This window comes from Phlebotomus papatasi, chromosome 2 (genome assembly GCF_024763615.1).
Source record: "Phlebotomus papatasi isolate M1 chromosome 2, Ppap_2.1, whole genome shotgun sequence".
In the NCBI taxonomy this organism is placed as follows: Eukaryota; Metazoa; Arthropoda; class Insecta; order Diptera; family Psychodidae; genus Phlebotomus; species Phlebotomus papatasi.
This window is the reverse complement of record NC_077223.1, coordinates 17199121-17224870: the sequence shown is the minus strand read 5'-3', so window position 1 is coordinate 17224870 and position 25750 is coordinate 17199121. Positions and strand designations below refer to the sequence as shown.

The following is a 25750-nucleotide window of genomic DNA, read 5'->3' as shown; positions in this document are numbered from 1 at the left end:
CCACCTGGGAAGTGTGAGAAATTGGGAATTGCTTAAGAGCACTCTCACTTGGGATTTATTAGTAGAGGGTGGTAATTAACAAGAACTCCACTAAGCAAGAATGTTGTAGATATTTCTGGCTTTAATTGACATCGTAACAAATCGTGAGCGAATTGCTGGGGAAATCCATAAGTCAGCAAAATGCTCCCTTTTTTTGCACCATCGATATACATTTTCATTAAAATCTTCCTGCTAGCTCTTTCAGCCAAAAAAAAGTCCTAAATAACGAACAGAACAAATAAGCTGAATACAGATCCTTTACACCAACTCATGCTGAAGCATCAAGTGAGATAAAATTTCTATGAAATCGCAAAAAGTGATGTTTCTGAGCAGATAAGTGACCCTTTGACTTTCTAAATCCAATAATAAATTGCTCAATGATTTTCCCACGATTTTCTCATACCACGAAATTATGATATTATTCATTTGTATTTATTACGAAAAAAACATAATACGAAAAATAAACATAATATTACAAATCGTCAGTTGAATCAGCATTTGTCATAACTTCATTTTTGCAATTTTGAGATATATACATACATATTTGGAAACGAAACAGCGTAATTTTGTTTATTAAACGCACTTGAGAAAAAGAAACTTTTACAAGCCCAATAAAAATTATTTTAAACAAAAATTATCGTAAGTGCTCTTAATTTATAAAAATTTATCAGAATTTGTCGTAACTTCCATTTTTGGGGAAGTTAACGACAAATTTTTATACAAAATTTTCTCTAATCAGCATTTGCCGTAACTTTCTTTGCTCGTCTGTGTGGCTTGTAATTTGCTGCAAAAATGTAATATTTCTCATTAAAACGTTCACAAACTCTTCCAAATATCCAAAGACAGTGAGAATAATTGAATATTTAATCATTTTAATTCAATATTTGTGAGAAAAAAGTGAGAAAAATCCCTGGAATCCCCCAGGAAATCCATACATTGGAAGTTACGGCTTTATAAACGATGAAAGTTACGATAAAATCTTATTGTGTTTCTTCTGACATATATCTTAATATCTCAGATTTTAAATCATTTTATAAAGATTTTCTCGAGTTAACTTACAGTTTACTAGAGCCACTTCTATTATTTTGGGTCAAAGGTATCGCATTCTGGGCTCATTTTAAGAAAAATAAAGCTGAATTGAAAATATCGTCTCCTGAAAAGTTGTCAAAGGGAAGTTACGACAAATGCTGATTTAACTGACGAAATACATATCACAGATATCCGGTATCCTTTAATATGCTGTAACCTTTTCTTTTAGTTTCTCATTTCGCAACAGATTGTTTATTAAGCTCCGCCCAAAATGAATTCTAATTTTTTTTTTCAAAAATTACGGCTTATGGGTTACTTTTTTTTAAATATACGATTTTTAATGTTGTACTAGAGTGTATTTCACCATTCTAAAACATTTTTAAAAAATCTCATTTGGACGGCACTTGAAGGAAATGTCTCTAAAAGTAAATAAGTCACCGCCAAAGTGGGAAGAGTCTAAATTTCCACAGAGTTTAGAATCAAGATTTAAAAAATTCTTTGCATAAATTTTCTTTACCATGATCTTTCACAATTATGGGTTAAATATTTTCGAATCTATTGAATTGAATTGAATTGAAGGGCCTTGAATTGAAAAGCGAATTTTGTAAACTTTTCAGAACCACAATGAAAAAGAAAATTAAGGCTTTGAAAGTTTTTGAAAAAAATGTGATGCTGATTACTACGGCTTCGTTTCAGTCAGGCTTGTTCCAATGTATTAAATGAAATGTTTTAATTTTTATTGCTCGAATTCAAGGAATGAGCACTTATTTTTTTTGCTTTTTTTCAATTTGTTATCGTTCTGGAGCTTAAATAGTAAGATATATCAATTTTTAATATTTTTTTAACATTATCAAGAGACATTTTCCCCCTATTCACCACAGCCCTCTTTAAACCCACCAAAATAATGTTTTTTTAATTTTTTGTTGATAACGGTTTCAGCAATGTCTTTTATTTTTGGATATGTTTTGGAGGTAGTTCATGTGAACATTTCACTCATAGATCTGTCTGAAAAAACCTCGACATCGAATTTTCGAAGTTTAAAGTTAAACCACTTTGGAAGGCCTAATTTTCAACCGATTTGCTTAAATTTGATTTTTTTTGGAAAGGTCTGTAAATTTCCAATCCTATTGAACTGGATTCAATGGGTAATGAATAGGTATGGTACCCAAAAATAACTTATTTTTTTCGACTTGCTTTTTATTTTTTGCAAAAATGTTTCCGACCTAGAGGCTAAACGATAAGAGATATAGATTTCGGGTCTTCGCTGATTATATCTCTTCGAAACCATGTTGTTTTTCAGTTTCTCTCAAAATTAACCGAGCTTTTTCAGTAATTTTCGAACAAGTTTTGGAGGTACCCTAGGCGAGCATTTCGTTCGTACATAGCTATGGCCGGAAAATTCGCCATTTTGAATTACTGAAGGTCAAAGTTCAACCACTTTGGAGGGCTCATTTTTCAACCAATTTCGTAAAATTTGGATTTTTTGGAAAGGTATTGAAATTTCGAACTTGGCGGCATCAGTAATGAATCGGTTAAGTACCAATAAATTAGTAAACCATTACACCAAAAGATCATTCGAAAATTCTTGGCTTCTAGGACTTGGCATAGTCCACAATTGCTGTGCCATTAAGCTGCAATGGTTCAATCAGCAATGGACTATATTCCTGAATGAACCAGAAGTATTTCGGGCCTTCTGGATCCTGTTTCAACGCTGAAGTATCAGACCGCCCAAAAATTATCAGACCACCCAAAATTTAGTTCACGGAGAGGTCTATTTCCTGAGTATTCCGTAAAGCTGGGACGCTTTTCCATCTCTTTTATTTCCATAAAAAGCTCTCACTATTTATTTGAATTTTTTTGAAAATAGTTGTATAAAAAGTATTAGCATTTTAAATGTATGTTTGCAATGTGAGTATTGTTTTGTTCATATTAATTTAGTTTTTATTATGGGTATATTTTGGGGCGTGGTCTATATTTTAATAGACCAAACTTTTTTACAATAAAAAAAGTAATATTAACGATATGCTTAAATCCGTTGAGATAGCTTTAAAATGAAGAACCGTAGTTATTATTACTAAATTTATATTATGCAAAAAGAATTTGTAAAAATAGAAGATTGTTAAATTATGTTAATATTTAGGTCAAGTATCAAATAAACCACTGCATTTGAAAAAAAGTGGTAATTTGCTCGTAAAATGCAATTTTTCTTTTAAAATTGGACACCATAGTGTACATATTTCATTTTGTTTTTTATGTATCATCTTTTATTGTCTGAAAGTAACTTCAATAAATCTTGAAATGCATCAAAAAAGTATATTTAGTTCGAGAAATTCCATCTCAGATGACTTGTACAAATAATGTAGGTCGAAAAAATGCATGTCATATACACACAGAGAAGTGATTTTGAGAAAGCGGTGTTGAATTTGGGGTTGAATTTGGTGTTGGAGTTGCTTGAACACCAACCGTTGTACTATTCACATCAAATTCACACCGAGTTTTGAATTTACGGTGTTGTATGAAATACTTTGGCGGTGTTGTATCAACTCCGCCACAAAAATGTCTAAAATGGTGCAACAGTAACACCATCAATTTTCTAAACAGTGCTATTGCAACGCCAAACAGTGTTCGTCGCTCACCATCACACACAATATCCTTTGTGTGCTCTCTTTCCTCCCCGCTGCATCAGTGCCAAACTGATTAGTGAAGAGTATAGACAAAAGTGATATTCCGCAATTTTATGTGATTTATTTAAGTGATTTATCTAAAGTGATCTAAATTGAAATTATAGATATGTGACTTATGGAACACATTGAACTTGAGATTATTTTATTTGCCGATACTTTGGTCAATATTTCAGTGGCTGAAGTCTTTTCTCTTCTGTGTGAATGGGGGTTTCAATTGGAAATTACGCAGAGATTTCTTGGTGAGTTTACTTTTGATTAATCATATCAGAAAATTACCCTTCACTAGATCTGAAATTTTATATGAAATTTGACAAAAAGTAATAATAATGAAAAAAAAAAAAAAATATATATATATATATATATATATATATATATATATATATATATATATATATATAAAATTCAGTGCTAATATTAATGAGAAACAAACACGTATTTTTTTACAGTCTGCCCGTTATTCTATCTAAGACACGAAAGGGAAAATGAATCTTGGATGGATATAAAGAGTCTCAAAAATTCAGTGACAGCGATCGAGATGTCCTAATTACTTGCATCTCTGAGTACTAGTTGGAGGGTGATATAAATTTAGGACAAAGGGACTTCAAGTTGTTGGCTGAAAGCATTTTCCAGCATTTTCCAACCGAAATTGAGGTAATTACTCAAACACAATTTTTTGTGGTCATCTGAGATGCAAATTTTCGTACACTGCGGACGAATAAAAGTAATATTCAATAAACATTATCAATCATATGAAATTACGGGAACTGACGAAAAAGACTTTGTTTTAAATATCAAAAGATTCAAAAGGCTGCCGATAAAAAAATCATGCTTCCTGACTTTAAAAATTATCTTAGAGTTAAATTTATTTAAAATAAATATTCTTGTAAATTATGAAGAAGTCTAAAATCCAAAATATTCTCACAGCTGTATAGAATATCAGCATTAAAATATCATAAAAAATGATGTATAAAATATCACAAAAATATCATCACGACTGTATAAAAGATTTATCAAAATATCGCAAATGTATAAACACAAAACAAAAATGACTGAGGTACAAAATATGACGGAAATAAAGCAAGAACTGTGATGGTAAGATTGCAAATATGAACTTTGAAAAACTATAATGGAAATGTAAATATATTTTAAGTATAAATAATGTGATCGAATATGTGATCGAAAAAATAATAATTAAAAGAAAGTCATATCATATTTAATGTAATTATTATTGTAAAAATCCTTACATTAAAAATAATTATCAGATATACAAATTTTGTGTATAATTTTTTTTATTTCGATACGGATATGGATTTCGATATGGGATCAATAAAAAAAAATCGTTATATTTAAAAAAAAGGTGGAATATTTACACTTTTATTGGTGTAAAAGGAACACCTATATCTTCTTGAGATGGTGTGATAGAAAATCCACAATGGTGTTCCAACAACGCTAAATTTGGTGTTAAAAATTGGTGTGAAATTGGTGTAATTAGAAACCCAAAGCCGGTGTTAGTTGCTTTGTGGTACAACTTGGTGTATTCTGAACACCGAATTGGGGTTAGTTGATTTTGGGGTTGAGGTTGGTGTGTCCGACAACACCAATTGGAGTTGTTACGCCACTAAAATTTCTCTGTGTGTAAAGTTTTTCAAACATTGTTGGTTGATTAAATTGCTAGTGAATTATTGCACCTTATGTTCTCTAGACAGAAGACTGTATTAGAAAACTTCAATAGCTAATGGATTAAAATCTTTGGATCTGCAATTTAATGCCCAACACACAATAACTTTTGTTTAGTAAATATGTTTTTGACATTTCAATGCGAATGAGTGAGATCTAGATCTAGTCATCTCGCTCAATCTTATAGAAAATTTTAAAAACATGTTTACAAACAAAAGTTATTGTGCGTTGGACATAATACCTATTAAAATTTAAAGTGAACAATTCAAAGTGAAGTTATTTGTTTTCAGTCGAAGAAAGAACCCTTTTAACTGGATTTACTTGAGCTTTTTCTTTAGTAAAGTAGCGCAAATTGAGGATAGAAAATTTTGCTCACACATTATGTGCTCTCTTCACTAGTCCTTTCTTTGGGTTGGTCAACTGTGCTTCTTGACTAAATTCAATTCAAATAAATCGAACTTAAAGAGAAAAATCCCCATATTTTCTTCATTGATGCCTTGAGCCTTAAAAATCCTTTTAAACCACCTTCCCTACTTAACAGAAGTGCCCGGAAGTGAAGATGTCTTGCTGAAGGGTAAATTTGCAATGCGTGACTCGCATTTAAATGGAAAATGGGGTAAGATGTTAAAACCAATACTTAAAATGACTTTCAAAGGTTCTCCCAACGACTTCTTTCATATTATGAATTCAATCGTTCAATTCTTTTCCACTTTCGCACGTTCTTCTCTTCGATTCCCAATCCCTCTTGGCCTCATACTTCCTTTTTGTGAATGAGGGAATTTTACTGAAAATACACAAAGTGAAAATATGAAAGTGAAGAGATGGGAATTGGGAACGCGCGCGAGTGTCATTTACTGGTGCGAAGACACGCGATTAGGTGATCGAAGCGATGAAAAATTGGGAAGAGAGTTTTTTTTAAAGCACGTAGACCCATTTTAGAGTTTAATATGCTGTGTATCTTTTTGAAAGGTTTCCTTGAAAGAAAAAGAAATACTCTCTCTGTTCGGAATAAAATGTCATACATTTTTTCAAACAAAATGCACGCACGACTTTTTTTCGTAACGGAAGAAGTACAATTTATTCTCTTGGAAAACTTATTGGATTTCGTTGCAATAAATTTTAGTTTTTTATTTGTATGACAAAAAATACGTTTACGGATTATTCGTTTATTACATTTAACAGTAGTTATACTTGATTTCAACCGATAACGAATCGGTAAATCGAATTTCCTTTCTTTTTTAAAAGTGACACTTCGAAGACCCTCTATTCTTATGCTTACAATCGAAGTTCAGAAAGTTCGAAGATCTGTTTCAAAGATAATCCTGTTCGTAGTTGGAGTTATATTCTTCAATGGTGTCTTGGACAAAGGCAGAAAAAGTACAATTCAAACTTAATTTCGAATTTTCAAACTATATTTTCGCACATGTGGGGAAAATTTATGAAATATCATACTAAGAAGTTGTTCTTAAAAGTACTACTCACAGTGGTTATGAGGGAAATTATAATAAAATGAGCCTTGCTGCCTTGATTTTCCTCACAACACGGTAAAAACAGATATATTTTGAGACTCCAGACATTTCAAAATTCCAACAGGAGGTACATCAGCCATCACGGAAACGCAACGAGATTCAAAATATCTTTTGTTTGGCTATCAAAGCCAATGTTCGAATTTTTTTTATACTCCAATCGAATGCAGCGATTTTGTCCTTTTTATAATTCCGCAAGGTGGCTTATATAATTTTTGTTCGAATTTTGATGTGCCTCGGGACTTGGGAGTCAACATGTGTCATATTCTCGCTTTTCTTCTTATGAGGAGAATCAGAACGCAGAAGCGGCAGAAGCTCATAATCCTCTCGTTCAGTAATAACCTTCCCGATTTGAGAGCTCTGTCCGGTTGAGGTTTTTCCTTTACCGATTCGAAGGTATATCAGATAGAAATTACCTAAAAACCCGTTGAAAATTCGAACGTTTAAACCGACGGAGTTACACAAAAGTGAGCAAGTTTATCAGAAGGACATTTGTTTTAATAAAATTACAATTGAAACATTCTACCATCCGGAAATTCCACAAAACTACACAAAAATTCACTTTTTGAAGCAAACGTTTGCACACTGTTGTTGACATTGTTAGACGATAGAAGTGTCAAGAATACCAAAATTCGAAATGGCAGAACAATCAGCGCTAAAGCGGCGAGTACGTGAGCTTGCACTTTAGGCTTCCGGTAGATTTTCGAATAGGTTTGGCTTGGCTTTGGAGTGGCTTTGTCTCTTCTAAAGGTTATTACTGAACGGAGCCAATAATTCTATCTCATTATAATCCTGAAACTCTTTAAACAGTTATTAATTTGATATTTCATAAATTTTCCCAACCCTGCAAATTCAAAATGCTGTTAAAGTTTTTCGAATACCTTTGACATTGTTGCAAATTAGAGCGACATACTTTTTGAGACTCTAGCTAAAAACTGGAGAACCTTTCGAAGAGGCAGTAATTATTATATGACTTTGGATATTTTTTGATACAAGTAAAGACTTCCCTCTTACTCTAAATGCTTTGAAATTCGAAAAAGATTTTTTTTTGTAAATTTTTTGAGTAAATGTTTTTTCACTTGATCTTGAAACGGACTTTCGAATTCTTTACATTTCGACAAACGATATCTTAGAATAGAGGAACTATGGATAGTAGCCCAAGAAGCAAAATAGCTGCTTTAGAACCAAGTATTAGACAAGTCTTTTAGTGTACTTTTAAAAGACTTAGAGTGAGAATTTTCTGTTGAAATTCCTATAGAAGCTCTTATTAAAACCCTTAAGAGTGCGCCACTTTACTTATAGTAATCTCAGTGATGGAATCAAGAGCGTTATATGCAAATAAAAAGATTTTTGGTTCTATAATGCCTTACATAGGGAATTCTACAAGACTATATTAAAAAAAATTGCTTCTTGAGAGGGGATGAAAGAAAAAAGAATGCATTAAAATTTAGAACATCAAAACGTTTTAATAAGCAAGTATTTCAACTGAAATAATTGTATTCCAACAAGCGTGTGAAAATAATTAATCATCTTAGTTATATTATATATTATATTTTGGGTATTGGGTTTATTGTATGTAAACACTTTTCACATGAAATTTAAAACCTTGCTGCTTTAATACTTCACATAACTTTTTGTCTATTTAAATTTGCCGTTCTTTTAAAGCTCAAAAACGTTTATCCCGAAATTGTCCACCTCATCGCCTAGATGTGTTGTATTTTTGGGGTGTTTCGGGTGTTTGTTCTCATGTCATTAATATCGATTATATCAATCGATTGTCCCCGTGAAAGTTTCGAGGGGATGAACGATTAGACAATTTTGTTGACAGCTTGTTTAGCACCCACTCATATCTCTTTTGCAGTTGAAGTGGATGGTCTGAGTTTACCTTCCGGGGAGATGGTCAGCCAGGTGGATAATTCTGCTACATCCGCCCTGTTTGGTGCTATTTTTGATGACACTGCAAACAATAGACCTCCCCCAATATGCACCAAATCACCATAATCGCTGTGCCATTGAATTTTCCACGTGACAGGAAAATCACTATATTGAATAATGCACCTTTCTCGAGTGTTTTTGTGCACATACACTATTGAATTTGAACAAAACCGACACAATGTCAGTCAGTTTATTATTAACTTCGTAAACTTTGTTCAAAAGACATCATTTTATCCTCTGAAAATTGTCTGAAGTTCATGGTTAGATTACCGCTGAATTTTGGGTGAGTTAATGAACTTTTCAAAAGGGTCTAGTAAATTTAAAGAGTAAAGCAATTTATCTACAACAACGCTTCGGATTAGAGTACAAAAGTTTGATGTGGAGTTAAGACAGTTAAGACGTGGTTTATTGTTTATGAAACCTTTGGTGTATGTTATGTATATTATTAATATTATACTGCATAATTAAACAACAATAACACCGTCAGTGATAAGCATTCACTTATTGTGGGTGCAATTCTTCAGACACTTGAAATACGAGAGCAACTTTAGTTTGTGGATAAATTTTAAAGATGCATCATTATTCTATACTAAAATTTGAGAAAAAAAAACAAATCTTAAAGTATAAAAGTGGTGGAAAATCGTACCAGGATTTGCGAAGTGCTCAAACTCGTGATACTATACATGAAAAGTACTTCATCAAGTGATTTTAACCAGTTCATAAATCACTCAAAAAATCCCCCAAAATATTTTTAAAAATAAAATTAATTTTCAGACAAAAATTACTTATCGGTTCATAACCGGTTCACAAACGATTTAAACGGATTCATAAATTATTTAGAATAAAAAATAGTTATCAGTTGTGAATCGGTTTATTACTGGTTCGTATTCGAGAACGTATTCGGTTGAGAAATACGTTCTGTAGAGCCTTTTTAACTTTCTTAATTTTGATTTTGAAAAACTGTTATTAGATATGATTCAGTTGAAGTTTCGTATATAAGATTTTAAGATTTGTCTATGGGTCGGTTATATTCCTTTCGGAACCGCTGCATCCAGGCCACTTGTTTGGGCCCATTTTGCACTCCCCATTCTCCTGTTCTATCTTAACCCCCAAGGCGAGTAAACCTGCTCCATATCACAGTGCTCTGTGTGCGTTCTGATTCTGATACACACAGTACCGCTTTACATCACGGTAAAACTGGACGAATTCGGGACTATTACAGCAGCTGAAAAATCTGTAGCTGCCAGTTTCGAACCCGAGGCCTCACAGTCATAGAGCTACAACTCTATCCACTGATCCACTGAGGCCCCTTCGTATATAAATGATTGTCCGTCTGTAATGTCTAAAACAAATCTGAAAATGAAAAAAAAATCGCACGATTCGTTGGCATGCAACCCCAAAAATAACATAGTTTTGGAGGAACGAGAGGATTGGAGAAAAATGAGGAGCATGTTAATATAATCCCAGGATCGGCTTATGGGGGAGTCATCGAAAATTCCAAGTCTCTATATCTAGCCATTTGGACTCTAGGCATCGGAACGGCTGGACAGACGGACAGATGGACTGACGAACCCAAAGTAAATTTTTAGTAAGTAGAACCCAAAAATCGGCCGGGAACGTAACTTAGCCACCCATATATTCGTAATCAGGAAGTGGAAATACATTTTGGCCAAATTTGAGCTCGATCGGAGGACATGAAATTTTGGTAGGATTATAGTAGGTAAGATTATTAAGAATCTCACCTAATAAAAGGGTAGTATAGAAGAAACTAAGAATATTTGTGAAGTTTGGAGTCAAACAAAAATACCGATCTTGACAATGTAAGAACTAATGTATTTTCTAAAAAGTCCATAATGGACGCTAATTATAAAGTTACATTTTTGTTTAGCTTGTATTACATTTTTGTTTAGCTTTTTTCTTACTTATGCTCTGCACCGATATTTTTCAAGGTCTTTTGTCCTTTCTCCATCTCGTGCGCGATAAATAGTAAGTATTAGCACTATTTTTTATCACAATTTAATCACGAATAAATTGGTGAGAAAATTGTGGCACAGAAACTACCCGAATGACTGCAATAAAGTAGTACCAGATGAAAATTTAATGAGCAAATTTTGCTCATAAATTTGCTCACTTCTCATTAATTTGCTCATTAATTATCAATCGTATTTATGCTATTTTAATCTGTTTAAACCAATTTTTGTGACTCGAGTCCACTTTTATATCACTAAATGAATCGATTTCAAAAAGCTCTTGACGAAAATTGCACATTAGGACACATATCACCAACAATTAATGTGAATCACATTAAAATTTTAATGTGAAATTCTCTAGTATGATACCACGATAGGTCTTGGTTGAGTTTGAAGAGACGATTACAAATTTATATAAGATTCTAAGTTTCTATACAGATACTTTCATAACGTACAGTCAGCCCTATGAAAGGTTCTCCTTTTTATATGGAGCTGTTTGAAATTGGAATCCAGTTAATGACCTCTAATCTACCTTACGAATCAGACGATTTCTAAGAAATATTATAATGGATATAATACTGTTTGTTTGTCTGATTTTTCCAGAAGTTACCATGACTAGAGACCAAATGGTTAGTGATAGTGTCATGGGTTCTTTAGGATATAGCCCCATTCCCAACAAAATATATTTCGAGGATAGTCTCCTTAACACAAATGAAATGTGGAACTGATTAGACTATAAAAAAGCTGAATAAAAAAAGTTAATCAAGAATACGAGATATTGAAGATTAGGTACATGCGGTACATGGTATATATTATTAAGATTTTGAAGCATTATATCCTGCCCGGCGTGGTCATGGTCCGATAGTAATGGGAGTAGGATTAGGTTAAAAAACGCTCTTTATGGTCCCAATAGAGCTCCAACATCACAAAAATTCCAAAGGGCAAGCTTTTAATCGAAAGCTCTAAAATTCAGCTGTAACACATTAAATCAGGAAAATCTCTGACTGACAAAAAAACGGTGAATAATGTAATTTGAAAAAATTAATGTTGTTTATTTATTTGAATAAATCCATGAGCTTATGAGTGGGAAAATTTGCAAATAGAAATTGGCAAAAATTGCGATTTTTCTGTCCGTTTAATTCTGCATCAATTTATTTGGCTTGCGTATTTAAAATGTGTTTTGACCATCAAGTATTAAGTATGTAAATTTGTTCAATATTTTTTTTGTAGAGGAAAAAGCATCACAGATAAGAGAAAATTGAAATTTTAATGGAAAAATATTTATTCGCACACGAATGCTGCTACCCAAGCATGAGCAAAAATGCAAGTGTACCTCCCTCTGCACATTATCCTTCCCTAATGGGATTCGCATCGAATCCCTTCAGTGGACAGCCAGAAACTCAACCCTTTATTCAATTTTCCAGCAATTTTCTCATATTTCACTCCCTATAATCCGCTTTTACTGCATTCTTCGTCATCACTTAAGTGACCACCTTATCGTCTCCGTCAATTACACATTGTGTTCTTGGTAGAATAAAGATGATAGAAATCCTATCCTTTGCAGTCAAGGGTTCAAAGGTCATAGAGAATAAGCCTCATTCACCGCATAATTCAATTGTTTTATTTTCACTCACAGCATTTTTATTCTCCGTTTCTCTCAAAAGTCATCGTGAATAATAAGAGAAAGGCAATTAAGGATTTTCCTCAATATTTCACCGCTTTATTGCCTCTGTTACAATACCTTCTCTTTTCATTGATGTAGGATGTATGCATATATTCAAAAAGGAGTATCGAACAACCTGTAAATGGGGTGAATGAGAAATAGGAAATATAAATAAAAAATAAATTACCATTAAGGATTTCAAGTCACTGCAGGAAAAGCTCGTACTACCTTTTTTCTATTGGATCCTATGTTCAGAAACTGTTTGCTTTGGAAACATTTAAACTTAAATTTAAAATTAATAATGTGTGTATTTATCATAAATGCTCTTATGAAATTAAATTTGAACGTGAAGGAAATAACTCAATTGCAAGCTAGGATTTTTTATGATTTTGTGATTATAGGATAATGGGATCACTTAAATATTTAAATCAACACTTAACTAACTTTTAGTATTATAAGGTAAAGTGCCCTCAAGTCGATCGGTTCCTCAATTCGACCGGTAGAGTTATTTATTTAATTTATTTATATTTGCACTAATATTTGGCGTATGATTTAACATTAATAGGTCAATTATTCAAATAAATCAAAAATTTAAATATTGACCACCGGTAGAGTCGAGAAACCGGTCGACTCGGGGGCACTTTACCTTACATTCAAACAAAGGAGAATGTGCAAAAATATATGGCAGCTAGTTCAACCTTACGCTAGAGGTGAGACTACGTATATTTTAATAGAATTGGTAATATGATTTAAACGGTGGCAGTTAAAATCCCCAAAACCAAAATCTCGAACGCCAAAGTCCGGAAAGGGCCAAAATCCCGATTGTGCGGAATCATTTCTGAAAACATAAATAATTTCCCTTTGCTTCCATCAAGTGAGAGTGCAATCATGCGAGTATACCAATGACACTTTTACGAATTTGGGATTTTAGCTTTCGGGATTTTGAACGGGATCCGATAACTCTATAGACCCAAGTGAAAAAGAATTTGTCAGTCCTTGAGAAAATAACGATATCTTTATGACAATTTGACACTTTATTTCTCGAAAACGACTTAGTCAAACTAAGTGAATTTCGACTGAAAGTCGATGCATAACCTAAGATTTTAGATGTCACCTCTTATTATTTCATTTGGTAGCTTCCATACGAACCATTTAGTTTTTAAAGCTATCGAGGATTACAGTGCAACAAAATGAAAACCTTTTTATGTGATTTGTGTGATTTCAAAGCAACGGAATTTCAGAAGTCCTTCCCAAGAAATATTTTTTTCTTAATAGTCTTGTAGAATTCCCGAATCATGGTTTCTAAGAAGATCTCGAATCACAATTTGCTAAAATAGTGCTTGTAAAACTCATAAATTTATCGTAGAGAGCTTTATATATAAAAGTAGTGCACTATTAGGAGGCTTAACTTAAGGGGGTAAGTGGGTTTGAAGGCTTCAAAAAATCGATTTCTTTATTTGCTTATTAAATAGCAATTATCGAAAACGCCTGGACCGATTTTTCTAAAACTTTTCACACTTCTTCTAGATATAGTTGGCTCTTGCTTTACATGAGGGTTTTAATAAATATAGATTTTGACGGATTTTATAGTGTAAGATATGTTAAAAAGTGGCTGGAAAAAATTATACCAAAACTCTAAAAAAAAATTAAAAACATCCTTCTGATAAGCACGACCCACATTCATATCCTAAAAGAAAATACTTGTTTTATTGATTTAAGATGAAGCTGATAGAAAAAAATGTTACAACCGAAAAAATGAGGATGTGATCATACGAATTTTCAACGGTTCAATTTTGAAAATTTTTCATAAAATTTCCGGTGAAATTATCTACCAAAGCCTTCTTTATCAGATAGACGAAAATCTTAATTTATGAAATTTTATAGTTCAAAAATAAAAAATTGACAAAATTAATTTTTTCCTATGTCAAACCTGCTTACCCCCTTAAGTAGTGGCTCTATAAGCATTACTGTTTAAAGAAAATGAAGCATTCTATACTGTAACAGTCTTTTCGTAACAGAAATACCCCATCGGTGTATGAAGAAATACTTACAACTTTTATTTCGACTGAAATTTAAGCTTATTTTGTAAACATTTAACAGTGTTACAAGAATGCTAGAAATCTTCAACTCCATGGTCAAATATCAGGAGAGAGAAGAGGAAGGTGTATCATCTTTTTCTCTGTAGGTTGAGGTGGGGCTACTTTGAGCTAAGGGGCTACATTGTTATACGATTTTTTTTGCATATATCTAAAGGAAACTGGGTTATAATTCATTACAAACTCTATTGCTTTAGATAGAGTAACTATCCAAGAAAACAAATTGGCAACTAAAATTCAAATCAGATAAGAGGAAACAGGCCAATTTTAACAAATTCGACGGTATGTCAAATTTTCCGTCCGCCATTTAGAGCAAAAATTTTGCATGACCTTCCGCGAAGCAAGAAAACAATAACAAAAGGTATTTTCATCTCTGTCGGACTATTTTCCCAAGTAATTTAAGAACTAAAGTTACTAAAAATCCATTCCCGACAGCAATTCGAGTATCAGTTGCCCAGGAATAAATCATCTAAAATCACTCAATTTGCGTATGACGTATAATACCATGGTAAGGAATGGGTTAAGTCCTTCTTTACTAATTAATTTTCGACACAAATAATCTAAGATAAACCGGTTTTGAAAAAAATCGAGTTTTGTAGTGCAGTGCCTCTCCTGAATACTTTTGGGTTTGGTTCCAGAACAAAATTTATTTGCCCATGCTCCTTTATATGGAACACTATGGGTTAAGCAGTGAAACACTCTTGTTTATTTTGATTTTGCAGATTGGAAGTGTTCAAAACATGCGGGAAAATTATTTTTATAACTCAAATATAGTAGTATTATTTCATAATTTTGATGCTTAATCAAAAACTATCCTACATGGAAATTAATCAAAATGTTTTAAGTATTCATGAAAGTCAATTAACTCATTGACACGTACTAGAATAATGTTATACAATTAACGCGTCTAATCAATGAGTTTGTTAATTAGGTTTATCAAAATGCAAATACGTATGTATTAATTAGCAAAATGATGGAGTATTCCCAAAAACTATTTAATTATTCAATATCCCGGGGAATTGGTTAGGTTATTGATATATTGGAATGAAAAATTTGATTATTATTGTGTGTATCGTAGATTAATTTCATCTGTAGAAAGCTAATCCCATATATTCATCGTAGTTCTATCATAGTTAAATTTGTGGTTGGTAATTATTAAGTGAACTGATGGGTCAATTGAAGGGTAATCAATGAAAATTGTTGATTATCTGTGAATTACTGGAATGAGGCACTTCAACAAGTGTCGGTCTTTAGCAATTTTCTTTGTGGATAATATTACTCCGATTAATGGAAAATTATCTAACTTTGATCATCTTTAGTAATAATGGTGTTCTCTTGTTCATTTGAGCTTTTAGGTCAATTTTAATTATTCCCCATGGTCTTTACTAACCCACACGGCATTTCACGAATGCCACAGAGATAAATGATAAAAAATGACTTCTCAATTACTACATTTTATTTCTGTATGACAAGTTCGAAGTATAATCATTTGTATTTTTTATTATATTTTTTTTGTTTTTTTAGGAGATTCACGAATTTTAAAATATGCCAGAAGATTTTCTAAAAATATTATATGGAGTAGCATAAAAAATAATGTCTTAAATCTATGTTGACTTTCTTGGCGAAATCGCTTATTTATAGCAATTGTTAAGAATTTTGAAAAAAGAATTATAGCATGATATTGTGCCAAAGTGAAAAGTAAATGTTATCAACAAAATGTACCAAAAATAGTTTATTCAGTTGTTCCTCACATTATATTGAAAAATAGGAAGAAGTAAGTGAAAGATAAATTACGTGAGGTGGATGAGCTAAGAAAAAGGTTAATCTGCTTCAGAATGTACCATTTATATATTTTCATTCCTCTTATCTGTCTCACCCACAAGTATTATTCGATTTGTGGTTGGTACAACTTCATAATATACGAATTTATATGCTGGGTAGCATTGGGGAGAATTCCTCATATTTTCCTGCCGTGAAGAAAAAAATAACACCCCGTGAAAGATGAGAAAAAAGAAAACATGGAAAACCACATCACTTTTTTTTCAAATATACCACCAACGCAAACTTTAGGAATTTTCTGCACAAAGTAATGGATGATTTTTTTTTGGGTTGGACACAAATCAAATTACTCAATTTACCAACAAGCCCCAACTTCCGTTTCTTACTCCCTCATCAAACTCGAACATCGAATCTGGGGCAGACGTAGCTGGAATAATGTCTTGAGCAAAATGATATCCCTCAACATCAAGAACAGATTAATTGTTATTTTACGTCAGGTATGCTTGGATTGATATTCAAACTTTTTTAAACAATTTAACAAATTAATGAGAAGTGACATTAACATTCACATTCGGTATTAGGCTAATCAGTTTGATAGAGAGAATGACAGCTGCCAAAATGATCGGTTCTCAAAAGTGACATATCTGCCAGAAAAGACTTTTAAATCATTATTTTTAATTTTGAAATATCAATTTATTTTTTAATTAAGTTTTTATAAATGAGTTTTGAATCTTTGTGCTTTTGATTTTGTCTGTTAATTATTGAGATAGAAATATGATGGATGACAGTTGCCAACACAATACCACAGTTCCAAAGTTCAGTTTAACATTGAGATTTTTATACGGAATTTACAATGATTATGAGTAGTAAAGAAAAAAAAATCGTTGAATTTGAAACAGTTTTACGTTTCAATTTGAATATAACTACGACTTGGGTTATATTTTGCTTCTAAAGTACCCAAATGAGTGAGAAACTGTTTCAACTACAGAAAGGATAATTTTTATAAAAGTTAAGCTTTCAATCTTTAAGCTTCTTTACTAATTATCTGCAATTTTGACAGTATTGCGATGAATGACAGCTGTCAAAATTAGTGATTCGAAGAACGTTTAACCTTTAACCGGTTTCAAAAACCGGTTAACCGCCCTATTTTGGAGACGGTATTAAAACCGGTTATTAAAGATGAAACCTGTTTAAAACCGTCTCCTTCCAAAAATTTAAAAATTTCTCTTAAGCTTTAGTTTATTTCTTGAAAATCAAGATACACTGCAAAATATTTTCTTGACTTTAGGAGGGAACCTGAAGTGCAATATGATTCTAAGTGTAATCTGTAGTATGGCAGTATGTTTATAATATATGAAGAATAATAGTAATAGGTTTTCTGTACGTTACTTCCCTTGAAAAGATTTTTTTGTTTTAAGGTTATCGGAAAAATTGTAAACGATTTAGTACAATCTTGTAAATTATTGGTTTATGTGGAAAAATAACAAGATGTTTATCTCTCTATGTCTTCAAGCACTGAGAAAAAAAGAGGGTGCGATTAACTTTTTTCCTCATAACTTTAATACTTTTTAGGTGTAAAAATATATTAACATTTTTTTATGTTAATTTTACACTTTTTTAAGGGTAAAATTAACATGAAAAAGGGTAACTTTAACCCTCAATATACTTAAAAAGGGTAATATTTACATCGATTTTGGATAAATACTGCAGGGTACAATTAACATTTCCGTAATGTTATGTTAACTTTTTCGGATTTCTCTCAGTGCAGTGTGGAGATTTTTATTGAATCCTGCCATATTTTAATAATTTAACTACATATCCTATTAAACCCAAATTCACCAAGTTTGTTACACAAGATTCTTGTAAAATTTTTGTCATATGCTGGTATTTATTAGGATCTCAACCAATGGAGTAAAAAACAAAAAAGTTTACGTTTTATAGTATTTCTTTTTTTAAATGCCTATGGATTTTTTTCTATCAAATTATTTGTGAATTTGTGTAAATTATAATCATGATTCTCATGATAAGGTAAAGTACCCTCACTCGACCGGGTTCCTCGATTCGACAGGTGGGTCAATTTTTGAATATTTGATGGTCAATTTCTATGAATTTATCACTGGTTCGTATTATTCATAGAATAATTGACCTATTAATGTTAGATCATACGCAAAATATTATAGCAAATATAAATAAATTGAATAAATAAATTTACCGGTCGAGACGAGGAACCAGTCGAGCGAGGGTACTTTACCTTATATAATTCCAAAAATTATGCATCGGTGTGTTTTCTGTAGAGAATGATCCAAAAAATAGACTTTAGAAACCATTCCCGATCGAAAAATCTGGATTTTTTTTGTTGAAAAAAAAAAAACAGTTTTGACAATACTTTTACAAGATTTTACATAAAAAACTAACGAATATAATTTAGCGATAAATCTTGGTAACTATCCTTCCAATATTCTTTTTTTCAATAACTAGTCATAGGAATTTAAAAATAAAGAGGAAAACTCTTTTGGTCTGTTCGGTAAAACGTTTTCTATAATTTCTTTTTCATTTTCCAAGATCTAAAATAAAATTTTTAAGTATTTCCTTATTAAAGATTTTCAAAAATGACAACGTCTATAGTCAATTTATTTTAAGAAAAATAAATTGTATGAAAAAATGGTGATTTTTACTGAAATCTATATTGCATTAGCTTTCCTATGGTATAATATTATTGGAAAAACTCCCAGTAATTTTCCTGCACTCTGAAATTTCCTGAACTATTTTAAATACAAAATAGAGCAATTAAATAACTAAGTTCTAAACTAATTAAGGAAAAGAATTAATATATTTATGTGTTAATAAAGTTCAAGTTCTGAAAAATTGCTCAAAATTCCATATTGTGATCCTAAATTTGAAACCGGTTTAAAGCCAGTAACCGGTTTCAGAGCCATCCTAAACCGGTTAAACGTCTATCCTAAAAACCCGGTTACAGTAGAGTCTCGCTATAGGCCATCGCTCTATACTCCACAATTTATCGACCGTTGATTTCAAAACACTGATTTTATGTTAGGTTATGTTTTTTAGTATGCGACATGCATAATTATTTTAATATTTTTGGCAAACTTTATTAAGTAGTTGTGATAATTGTGATCCACACTGAAGAGAGCAAGGACAAGTACCACAATCGCAAAGAAAGTGGAAGCCGTCGAGTAATTTCAATACTAAAAATCGTTGATAATTTTAAAAAATTACATGGACTATAGTGCGACCCAAGTGTCAAATTTGAAACCAAATATGGACTATAGCGAGACTCTACTGGCTCTACTGTATTTGTTATCACTAGTCAAAATGGTGTTTTAAAAAGTGACATTTGTCAAAAACATTTTAATATCCCTACAATAAGTAATTTCTACCATTTAATTAATGATAACTTCTTAAATTTTTAACTATCTTAATAGTTTAGTGTTAAAAGAGAATTGTAGAATTCACATGAGTCCTTTAATTTTCATTCGACGATAAGTTACAGCTGTCAGAAGAGTGATAAAAATTTCTACGTGTCACTTACTTAACGAGAATAAAAGAAGGATTACTCTACATTCCTTGTATTTAAATTTATAACTTGAGTATTAGTTTTTCTACCTTGTTCCAATTTTATGAAAAGTGTAATGAAATGAACACTTTCAGAAAAATTTAAAAATGACATCTGTCATTTTAATATTCTATACTCACCTCAACGAATCAGAAATGGCTTTAATTTTCTCGAATTTAAATTTAAAATATCTATTAAGTTTAGCGATGGGTACCGATGATATGGAAAGGAATACCACTGAATATCCCCAAGGGCCTTTCATGTGGTCACAAAATGTGTCTGTCACGTAAAAACTGGGTGAGATGTCGGTAATTCCACATTGAAGCCCTACAGATAGTAATCGATGTGAATTGGTGTCCTTGTGGAGTTCAAAATCAATGACATCGGAGGATTGATGGGGTATTCTGTCTTATCTGGAACGCTTCAAAATCATTCTCTAACTCTTTTTCATAGTGAGAACTGTCCATAAATTGTCATTGGATTACCTTTGGCGAACATTGGAGTGCGTATCGAGAGGCTCTCGAATGGTATTGTAATTGAAATGTGTCACGGTATTTCGCATTGAATATGCTAATGAGTGGTTAAACACTCATCAAGTCGTGATTATATAAAAAAAATCCACCGGTTCCCATTTGATCAGCCAATCGATATTATGGGGTTTTGAATTGGATGGGAATTGGGAATATCCGGATAAATTAATTATTAGGTTTATCACCGACCAATGGATGGATCACTGTGTTGAATTAGAAAACCACAAACATGTTTTGACCAGGGATGATGAGTTTTGCGCTTCACTGACCCATACGAACCAACTATACATATTTACTGATGACCTTTCACCTTTTTTTTTACAGCAATGAAAGCGGCAATTCTTATTCAGCGATGGTATCGACGATATCTAGCACGAATGGAAGTGCGAAGGAGGTTTTCATGGACCATCTTTCAGAATCTCGAGTATGCTGGTGAACAAGATCAATTGCGTGTGAGTTAAAGTTTAAACTTTAATATTTAAAATATAGAATTTTTAAGTGTAGCTACTACTTAACCCTTTAACGTCTATTGAGTTAACCGGTAGGGCAGTTAACCACCCATACATAAGTAAATGTTTTTTTTTCAACATATTTGTAATTATTTTGCATATTTAATATTAACATTAAACCTACGAAGATCGGGCAAATTGACCGGTTTATAAACTTTTTAAAGGGGATTTCTAGACATGCATTATTATTTTTTTCTTGTACGGGATGAGGTTGTCAGTCCCATGCCTGTGGAGTGGAATCAAGTGCAGTGAGGCTCACTGGATGCAATACAAATACCTTTAACGCCAGAAAAATTCCTGGTGACCTAAAGGGGATTCGAACCCGGGACACTTGCATCATAGTGCGAGTGCTCTACCACTTGACCCAATTAGTGCCCAAAAAAATATGCATGTAATATATTTTTAAGTGTTTAAATTCTATTTTTTCCTATTTTTTCAAGAAATATTTGTTTAGTATCCTACCTACCACGGTCTGTCATTTGACCGACCGTCCTAAAAAAAGCGATCAAAAATGGTCGGTAGATTTAGGGTTAAAAAGACATATCTCGATTTTGGTTGATTTTGAAATATTTCTATTTTCTGATGAGGAATTCATTAAATATGCATATTAAATGTGCATAGAAAACAGAGTGGTGCTTTTCTTATTAACCCCATTGAAACCAATTGTTTAGCTATTTATTTATCGTTTGCTCTTTATGAGTACGATTTGGGTAGAACAAATATAATGTAGATGATATAATTGGGAAATTAAAGATAAATATGTATTTTATCTAAATTTGTAAGATATAGGATGTTGTTCAAATTTTTTCACTTAAAAAAACATTGGAATAATCATTAAAATTTTATTTCCCTCGTTGAAAATTATCTTGATAACATTTATTAGAATACGACCTCATCAAATAGAATAACTACACGTAATCCTAAAATAGTAAAACTTAGTGTGAAAAGTTTTAAGTAGGACGTAAAACTCTTAAACTCAATTTACAATTACTCCATTGAGAATCAGTCTATCCATTGGTTCTTAAAGGGTTAAACGATGTCTCCGAAAATTAACGTAAATAATATAATATTTCTTAAAATGAATTTTCAGAATATATATTTTTACATGAGATATCTAATATTTATGCAACATTGCAATGTCCATTTTTGACAATGGGGTTGGATAAATTAAATTAAAATATTTTCCAAGAGAATGCTCAATAATTATGTTTAATTCAAAAGTATAATTGAAATGGTTTCCATTTTTTTTTGAATAACCATTAACTCTTAAATAAGCGATGATTTATTTACAAATCATTGCAATTTCAAAGAAATAAATATCAATTTTTAAATAATACCAATTTTAAAAGTGAAAACATTTGAATATTTTTTTTCTATAATTTTAACACGAAGTTTGCCCAACATTCACAACAATCTTTTTTTAATTGCATGGTGAAAATGGCAAAACCCCTTTGCACCGTAAATTTAATTTTATTTCATTTGCGCGTTAAATTTCAAAATATCACGTATTAGTATATAATGTATATTTTTTTAGTTGTTTTTATATTCACCCTAATTGACTTAATTGAATTACAAATGCTTGTGATGGAAATATTTAGCAAATTGCACCAACTCCCTTGTGCTCTTCTTCGTTTGTTTTATCTGTGTACTCTCGCTTTTGCGTAATTGATTAGGAGGTCTGTAATAAAAGTTATTTATGCAATTAAAATTGTTTTTTTTTTTTAAATATATTTTTTTATATATTATGTATTTCGTTGCAATTTATTTGAATGAGTATGTTGAACATATACCAAAAGATATATTTTTCATTCCGTGTTTAATTAAGAAATATATAGGGGATATTGCCCATGCTTGATACCATAGGAAGCTTCGTAATGACTAAATTTTCTATGTTTCACAATATATAGGGGAAGATTTTGCAGGTTCGTATTAAAAAAGGAGTCCAAGATTTAAAATTTTTTACTGTATGCCATACAAACCGAATCAATTATATCACTATGTCAAAAAAATCTCTTACTTATTGGGTTCATAATTCTGCCTCACAAAATTTCTGGAGGTCCTTGGATTTTCCTCTACAGGAAAATGAAAATGTAGTAGCATTTTTTACGAATGTGTCCGGTTTAACTCTGCTTCGTACCATTTTTTCAACCTCTGTAGGCCTCATTTTACCCGGAAACATCACACCGGACACAAAAATTTGGGCATCACTACTTAGATGGAACTTTCATCTACTTGTTTTCACCATTTGTAGGAGGTATCACGCATTAAAAAATCAATTTTAAGCTATTTTTCTAACACATGTTTTTGACACTCGGAAAACCATTTATTCCCTGCATTCTGACAGTCAGATAAGAGCTCGGTTAGTTGTGATTCTCTTATAATCACACCTATTGTAATCATCGGATTTTCTCTGATACCTCCAAGCAGTCTTACAGAACATATTTAGGATATAACTGATTTCGAAAATGACCAGCCACCAATTTAAAATGAAATTGAAAATGTTTATTTTACCCTGAAGTATTGATCCGAAATCGGTGTAAAAATTATGCTTTTTAGATGTATTGGGGGTTAAAGTTACCCTTTTTCATATTAATTTTACCCCTAAAAGGGTCTAAAATTAATATTAAAAAATGTTGATATATTTTTACACCTAAAAAGTGTTAAAGTTATGAGGAAAAATGATTAATCGCACCCCTGTTTTTTCTCAGTGTACCTAAGAAAATAATTTACCACTTTGGAAAATGAAAGAAAATATAATAAAAATTGACGCTATGTCAAATTTTCTGTGTGAAAAACTTTGCTTAACTTTTCAAATGTTCTTTTTAAATGTTTCAAAACACAAAGGTATAAAGTTATTCAGTTTTATGGAATGCTTTAATATTAAAGCTTAGATCGTTCAGATTATGCCCCTTAAATTATTTCACAAAAATAAAGTTGTATAATAGTCAAACTCTTGTCAAATTCTTGGCAATATTGTACTTTGAAAATCCATATATTTCGCCAAGCTATTTTTTAATTCGTGAGTTTTTTATGTTTACCGATTTACAACAGCAAAGTGCTTGAACTTGTCATTTAAATGCTATATCTAAAAAGTACCTTTGCATCATTTACCATTTACCTCCAAAATAGTTTCAAAATTGAATTGATTTTCGGACAAAAAATAATTATGTGTTCATAACCGGTTCATTAACGGTTCACAATCGATCTGAACAGATTCTTAAATTACTCAAAAGATCGTTCTATATCAGAAAAAGTCGCACCTTTTGGGATAAGTTAAGAATTAAGTAATGGTTTTAGGAAATATTTTTGTTATTGGTAAATATCTTATGTATGAACTACCCTCCATGTTGAGTGCTAATAGTAATGTTCTGCCGCGATGATAAGTTGAGGAACAAATGTGTTAAAGTTGTCGTTTTTTGCACTTTTTTGAATGATCACCGGTAAATACTCAATTACTGAAAATTGAATTTCGGTTAAGTTTATAGTCTAGGATTTGTTCCAAGCTTTTAGAATGTAATAGGAGAAATCGATAGTTAATTCCGTTATCAAATGTTATATTGTTCAAACTTTGCAGAAGAAAAGTTTAACACTGGAAAACTGGTAAAAGAAATGATATTACGTCATTGACGTACCATGGACGAAATGTTTATCAGGATAATATCTAAAACATATCTAAAAATAAAAGAGATTATTTAAGCCGTTTTGAGAAAGAATTGTTGGAATGGATGAAATATTATGAACTTGTTAATTATCCTAGAGTTTACACACAGGTGAACCCTTCGAACATTACAAGTTGCTATCTTTCATCGTTATACATCTAAATCAGATGGAAAATGAGAAATTTCTAAGACGTGTTCCCCAACTTACCATCGCGGCTGAATCCCATTATTAGCACCGAACGTTGACAGTAGTTGTCAACGTGACAAGAAAATATTCTAGTATAACAAAACATTTAACTTAAGAATTTCCCTAAATTTCATTTTTTTCTTAAATGTGCGACTTTTTTGGGATAAAGATTTTATCCAAAAGTGCGACTTATTTTGATACGAAAGGAGTATATGCTACTTAGAACTTTAATATTCATATCTTTAGTGGGAGAGGTGGCTACTTTAAGCGGTGGAGCTTCATTGAAATACTTTTTTTTGTATATTTCTAATGGAACCTAGGCCTTACCATAATTTAACTTAGGATTATATATAGGGGAAAGCGTTCAGGCTTCGCTCACGCTCTGGCTTTGTACTCTTAATTTTTTTCCATATTCCTTAATGGATCTGAGGAACTTTTTGAGGACATATGTGACTTAAGACTACCTATTAAATTATATTGCCATAATTTCAGATTCATTAAACCATTAAAGGAATATGCGAAAAATATGAAGTGTTCTAAGCCAGAGTGTGTGCGAAGTCTGAAAGCCTTCTCCTAATAATTAAGAAAAGGAAACTATTTTTTTTCAGCGAGATGTTCTGTCCTACAAAGCAGACAATCCGATCCGCACGGTCGATATGCGCTCCTTTTACTTTCTAATAGGATATTCTTATTCATGACTGAAATATTCGTCTTAGAAAATTTCCCATATTTATTCGAAAATGACAAAAGTATAGTGTCTTAATAAAAAAAAGTCTCGTGGTTTAAGTTTTTGTTATAGAACTTTGAAATAATGTGAATAATATTCTTTATTTCGTTTTGTTTTATTTTCTCTGTACATTTTATAATGCACTACATAAGTTGTAATAATTTTC

At 31.7% G+C, this 25750-nt stretch overlaps 1 protein-coding gene and 1 long non-coding RNA gene across 2 annotated transcripts in view; both read left to right on the top strand.

The window, feature by feature from the left end:
• The window catches only part of LOC129802828 (serine/threonine-protein phosphatase rdgC), a 73996-nt gene that overhangs the window by 11724 nt on the left and 36522 nt on the right, over positions 1 to 25750 (top strand). Inside the window, exon 3 of the mRNA XM_055848935.1 lies at positions 20827 to 20954. Within this exon, the coding sequence (XP_055704910.1) occupies positions 20827 to 20954 (128 nt within the window). The remainder of the gene's footprint in view (positions 1 to 20826; positions 20955 to 25750) is intronic.
• On the top strand, positions 3763 to 5023 carry LOC129802836 (uncharacterized). Its single transcript, XR_008751824.1, has 2 exons — positions 3763 to 3991; positions 4199 to 5023. It is a non-coding gene; the product is annotated as an uncharacterized LOC129802836 (long non-coding RNA).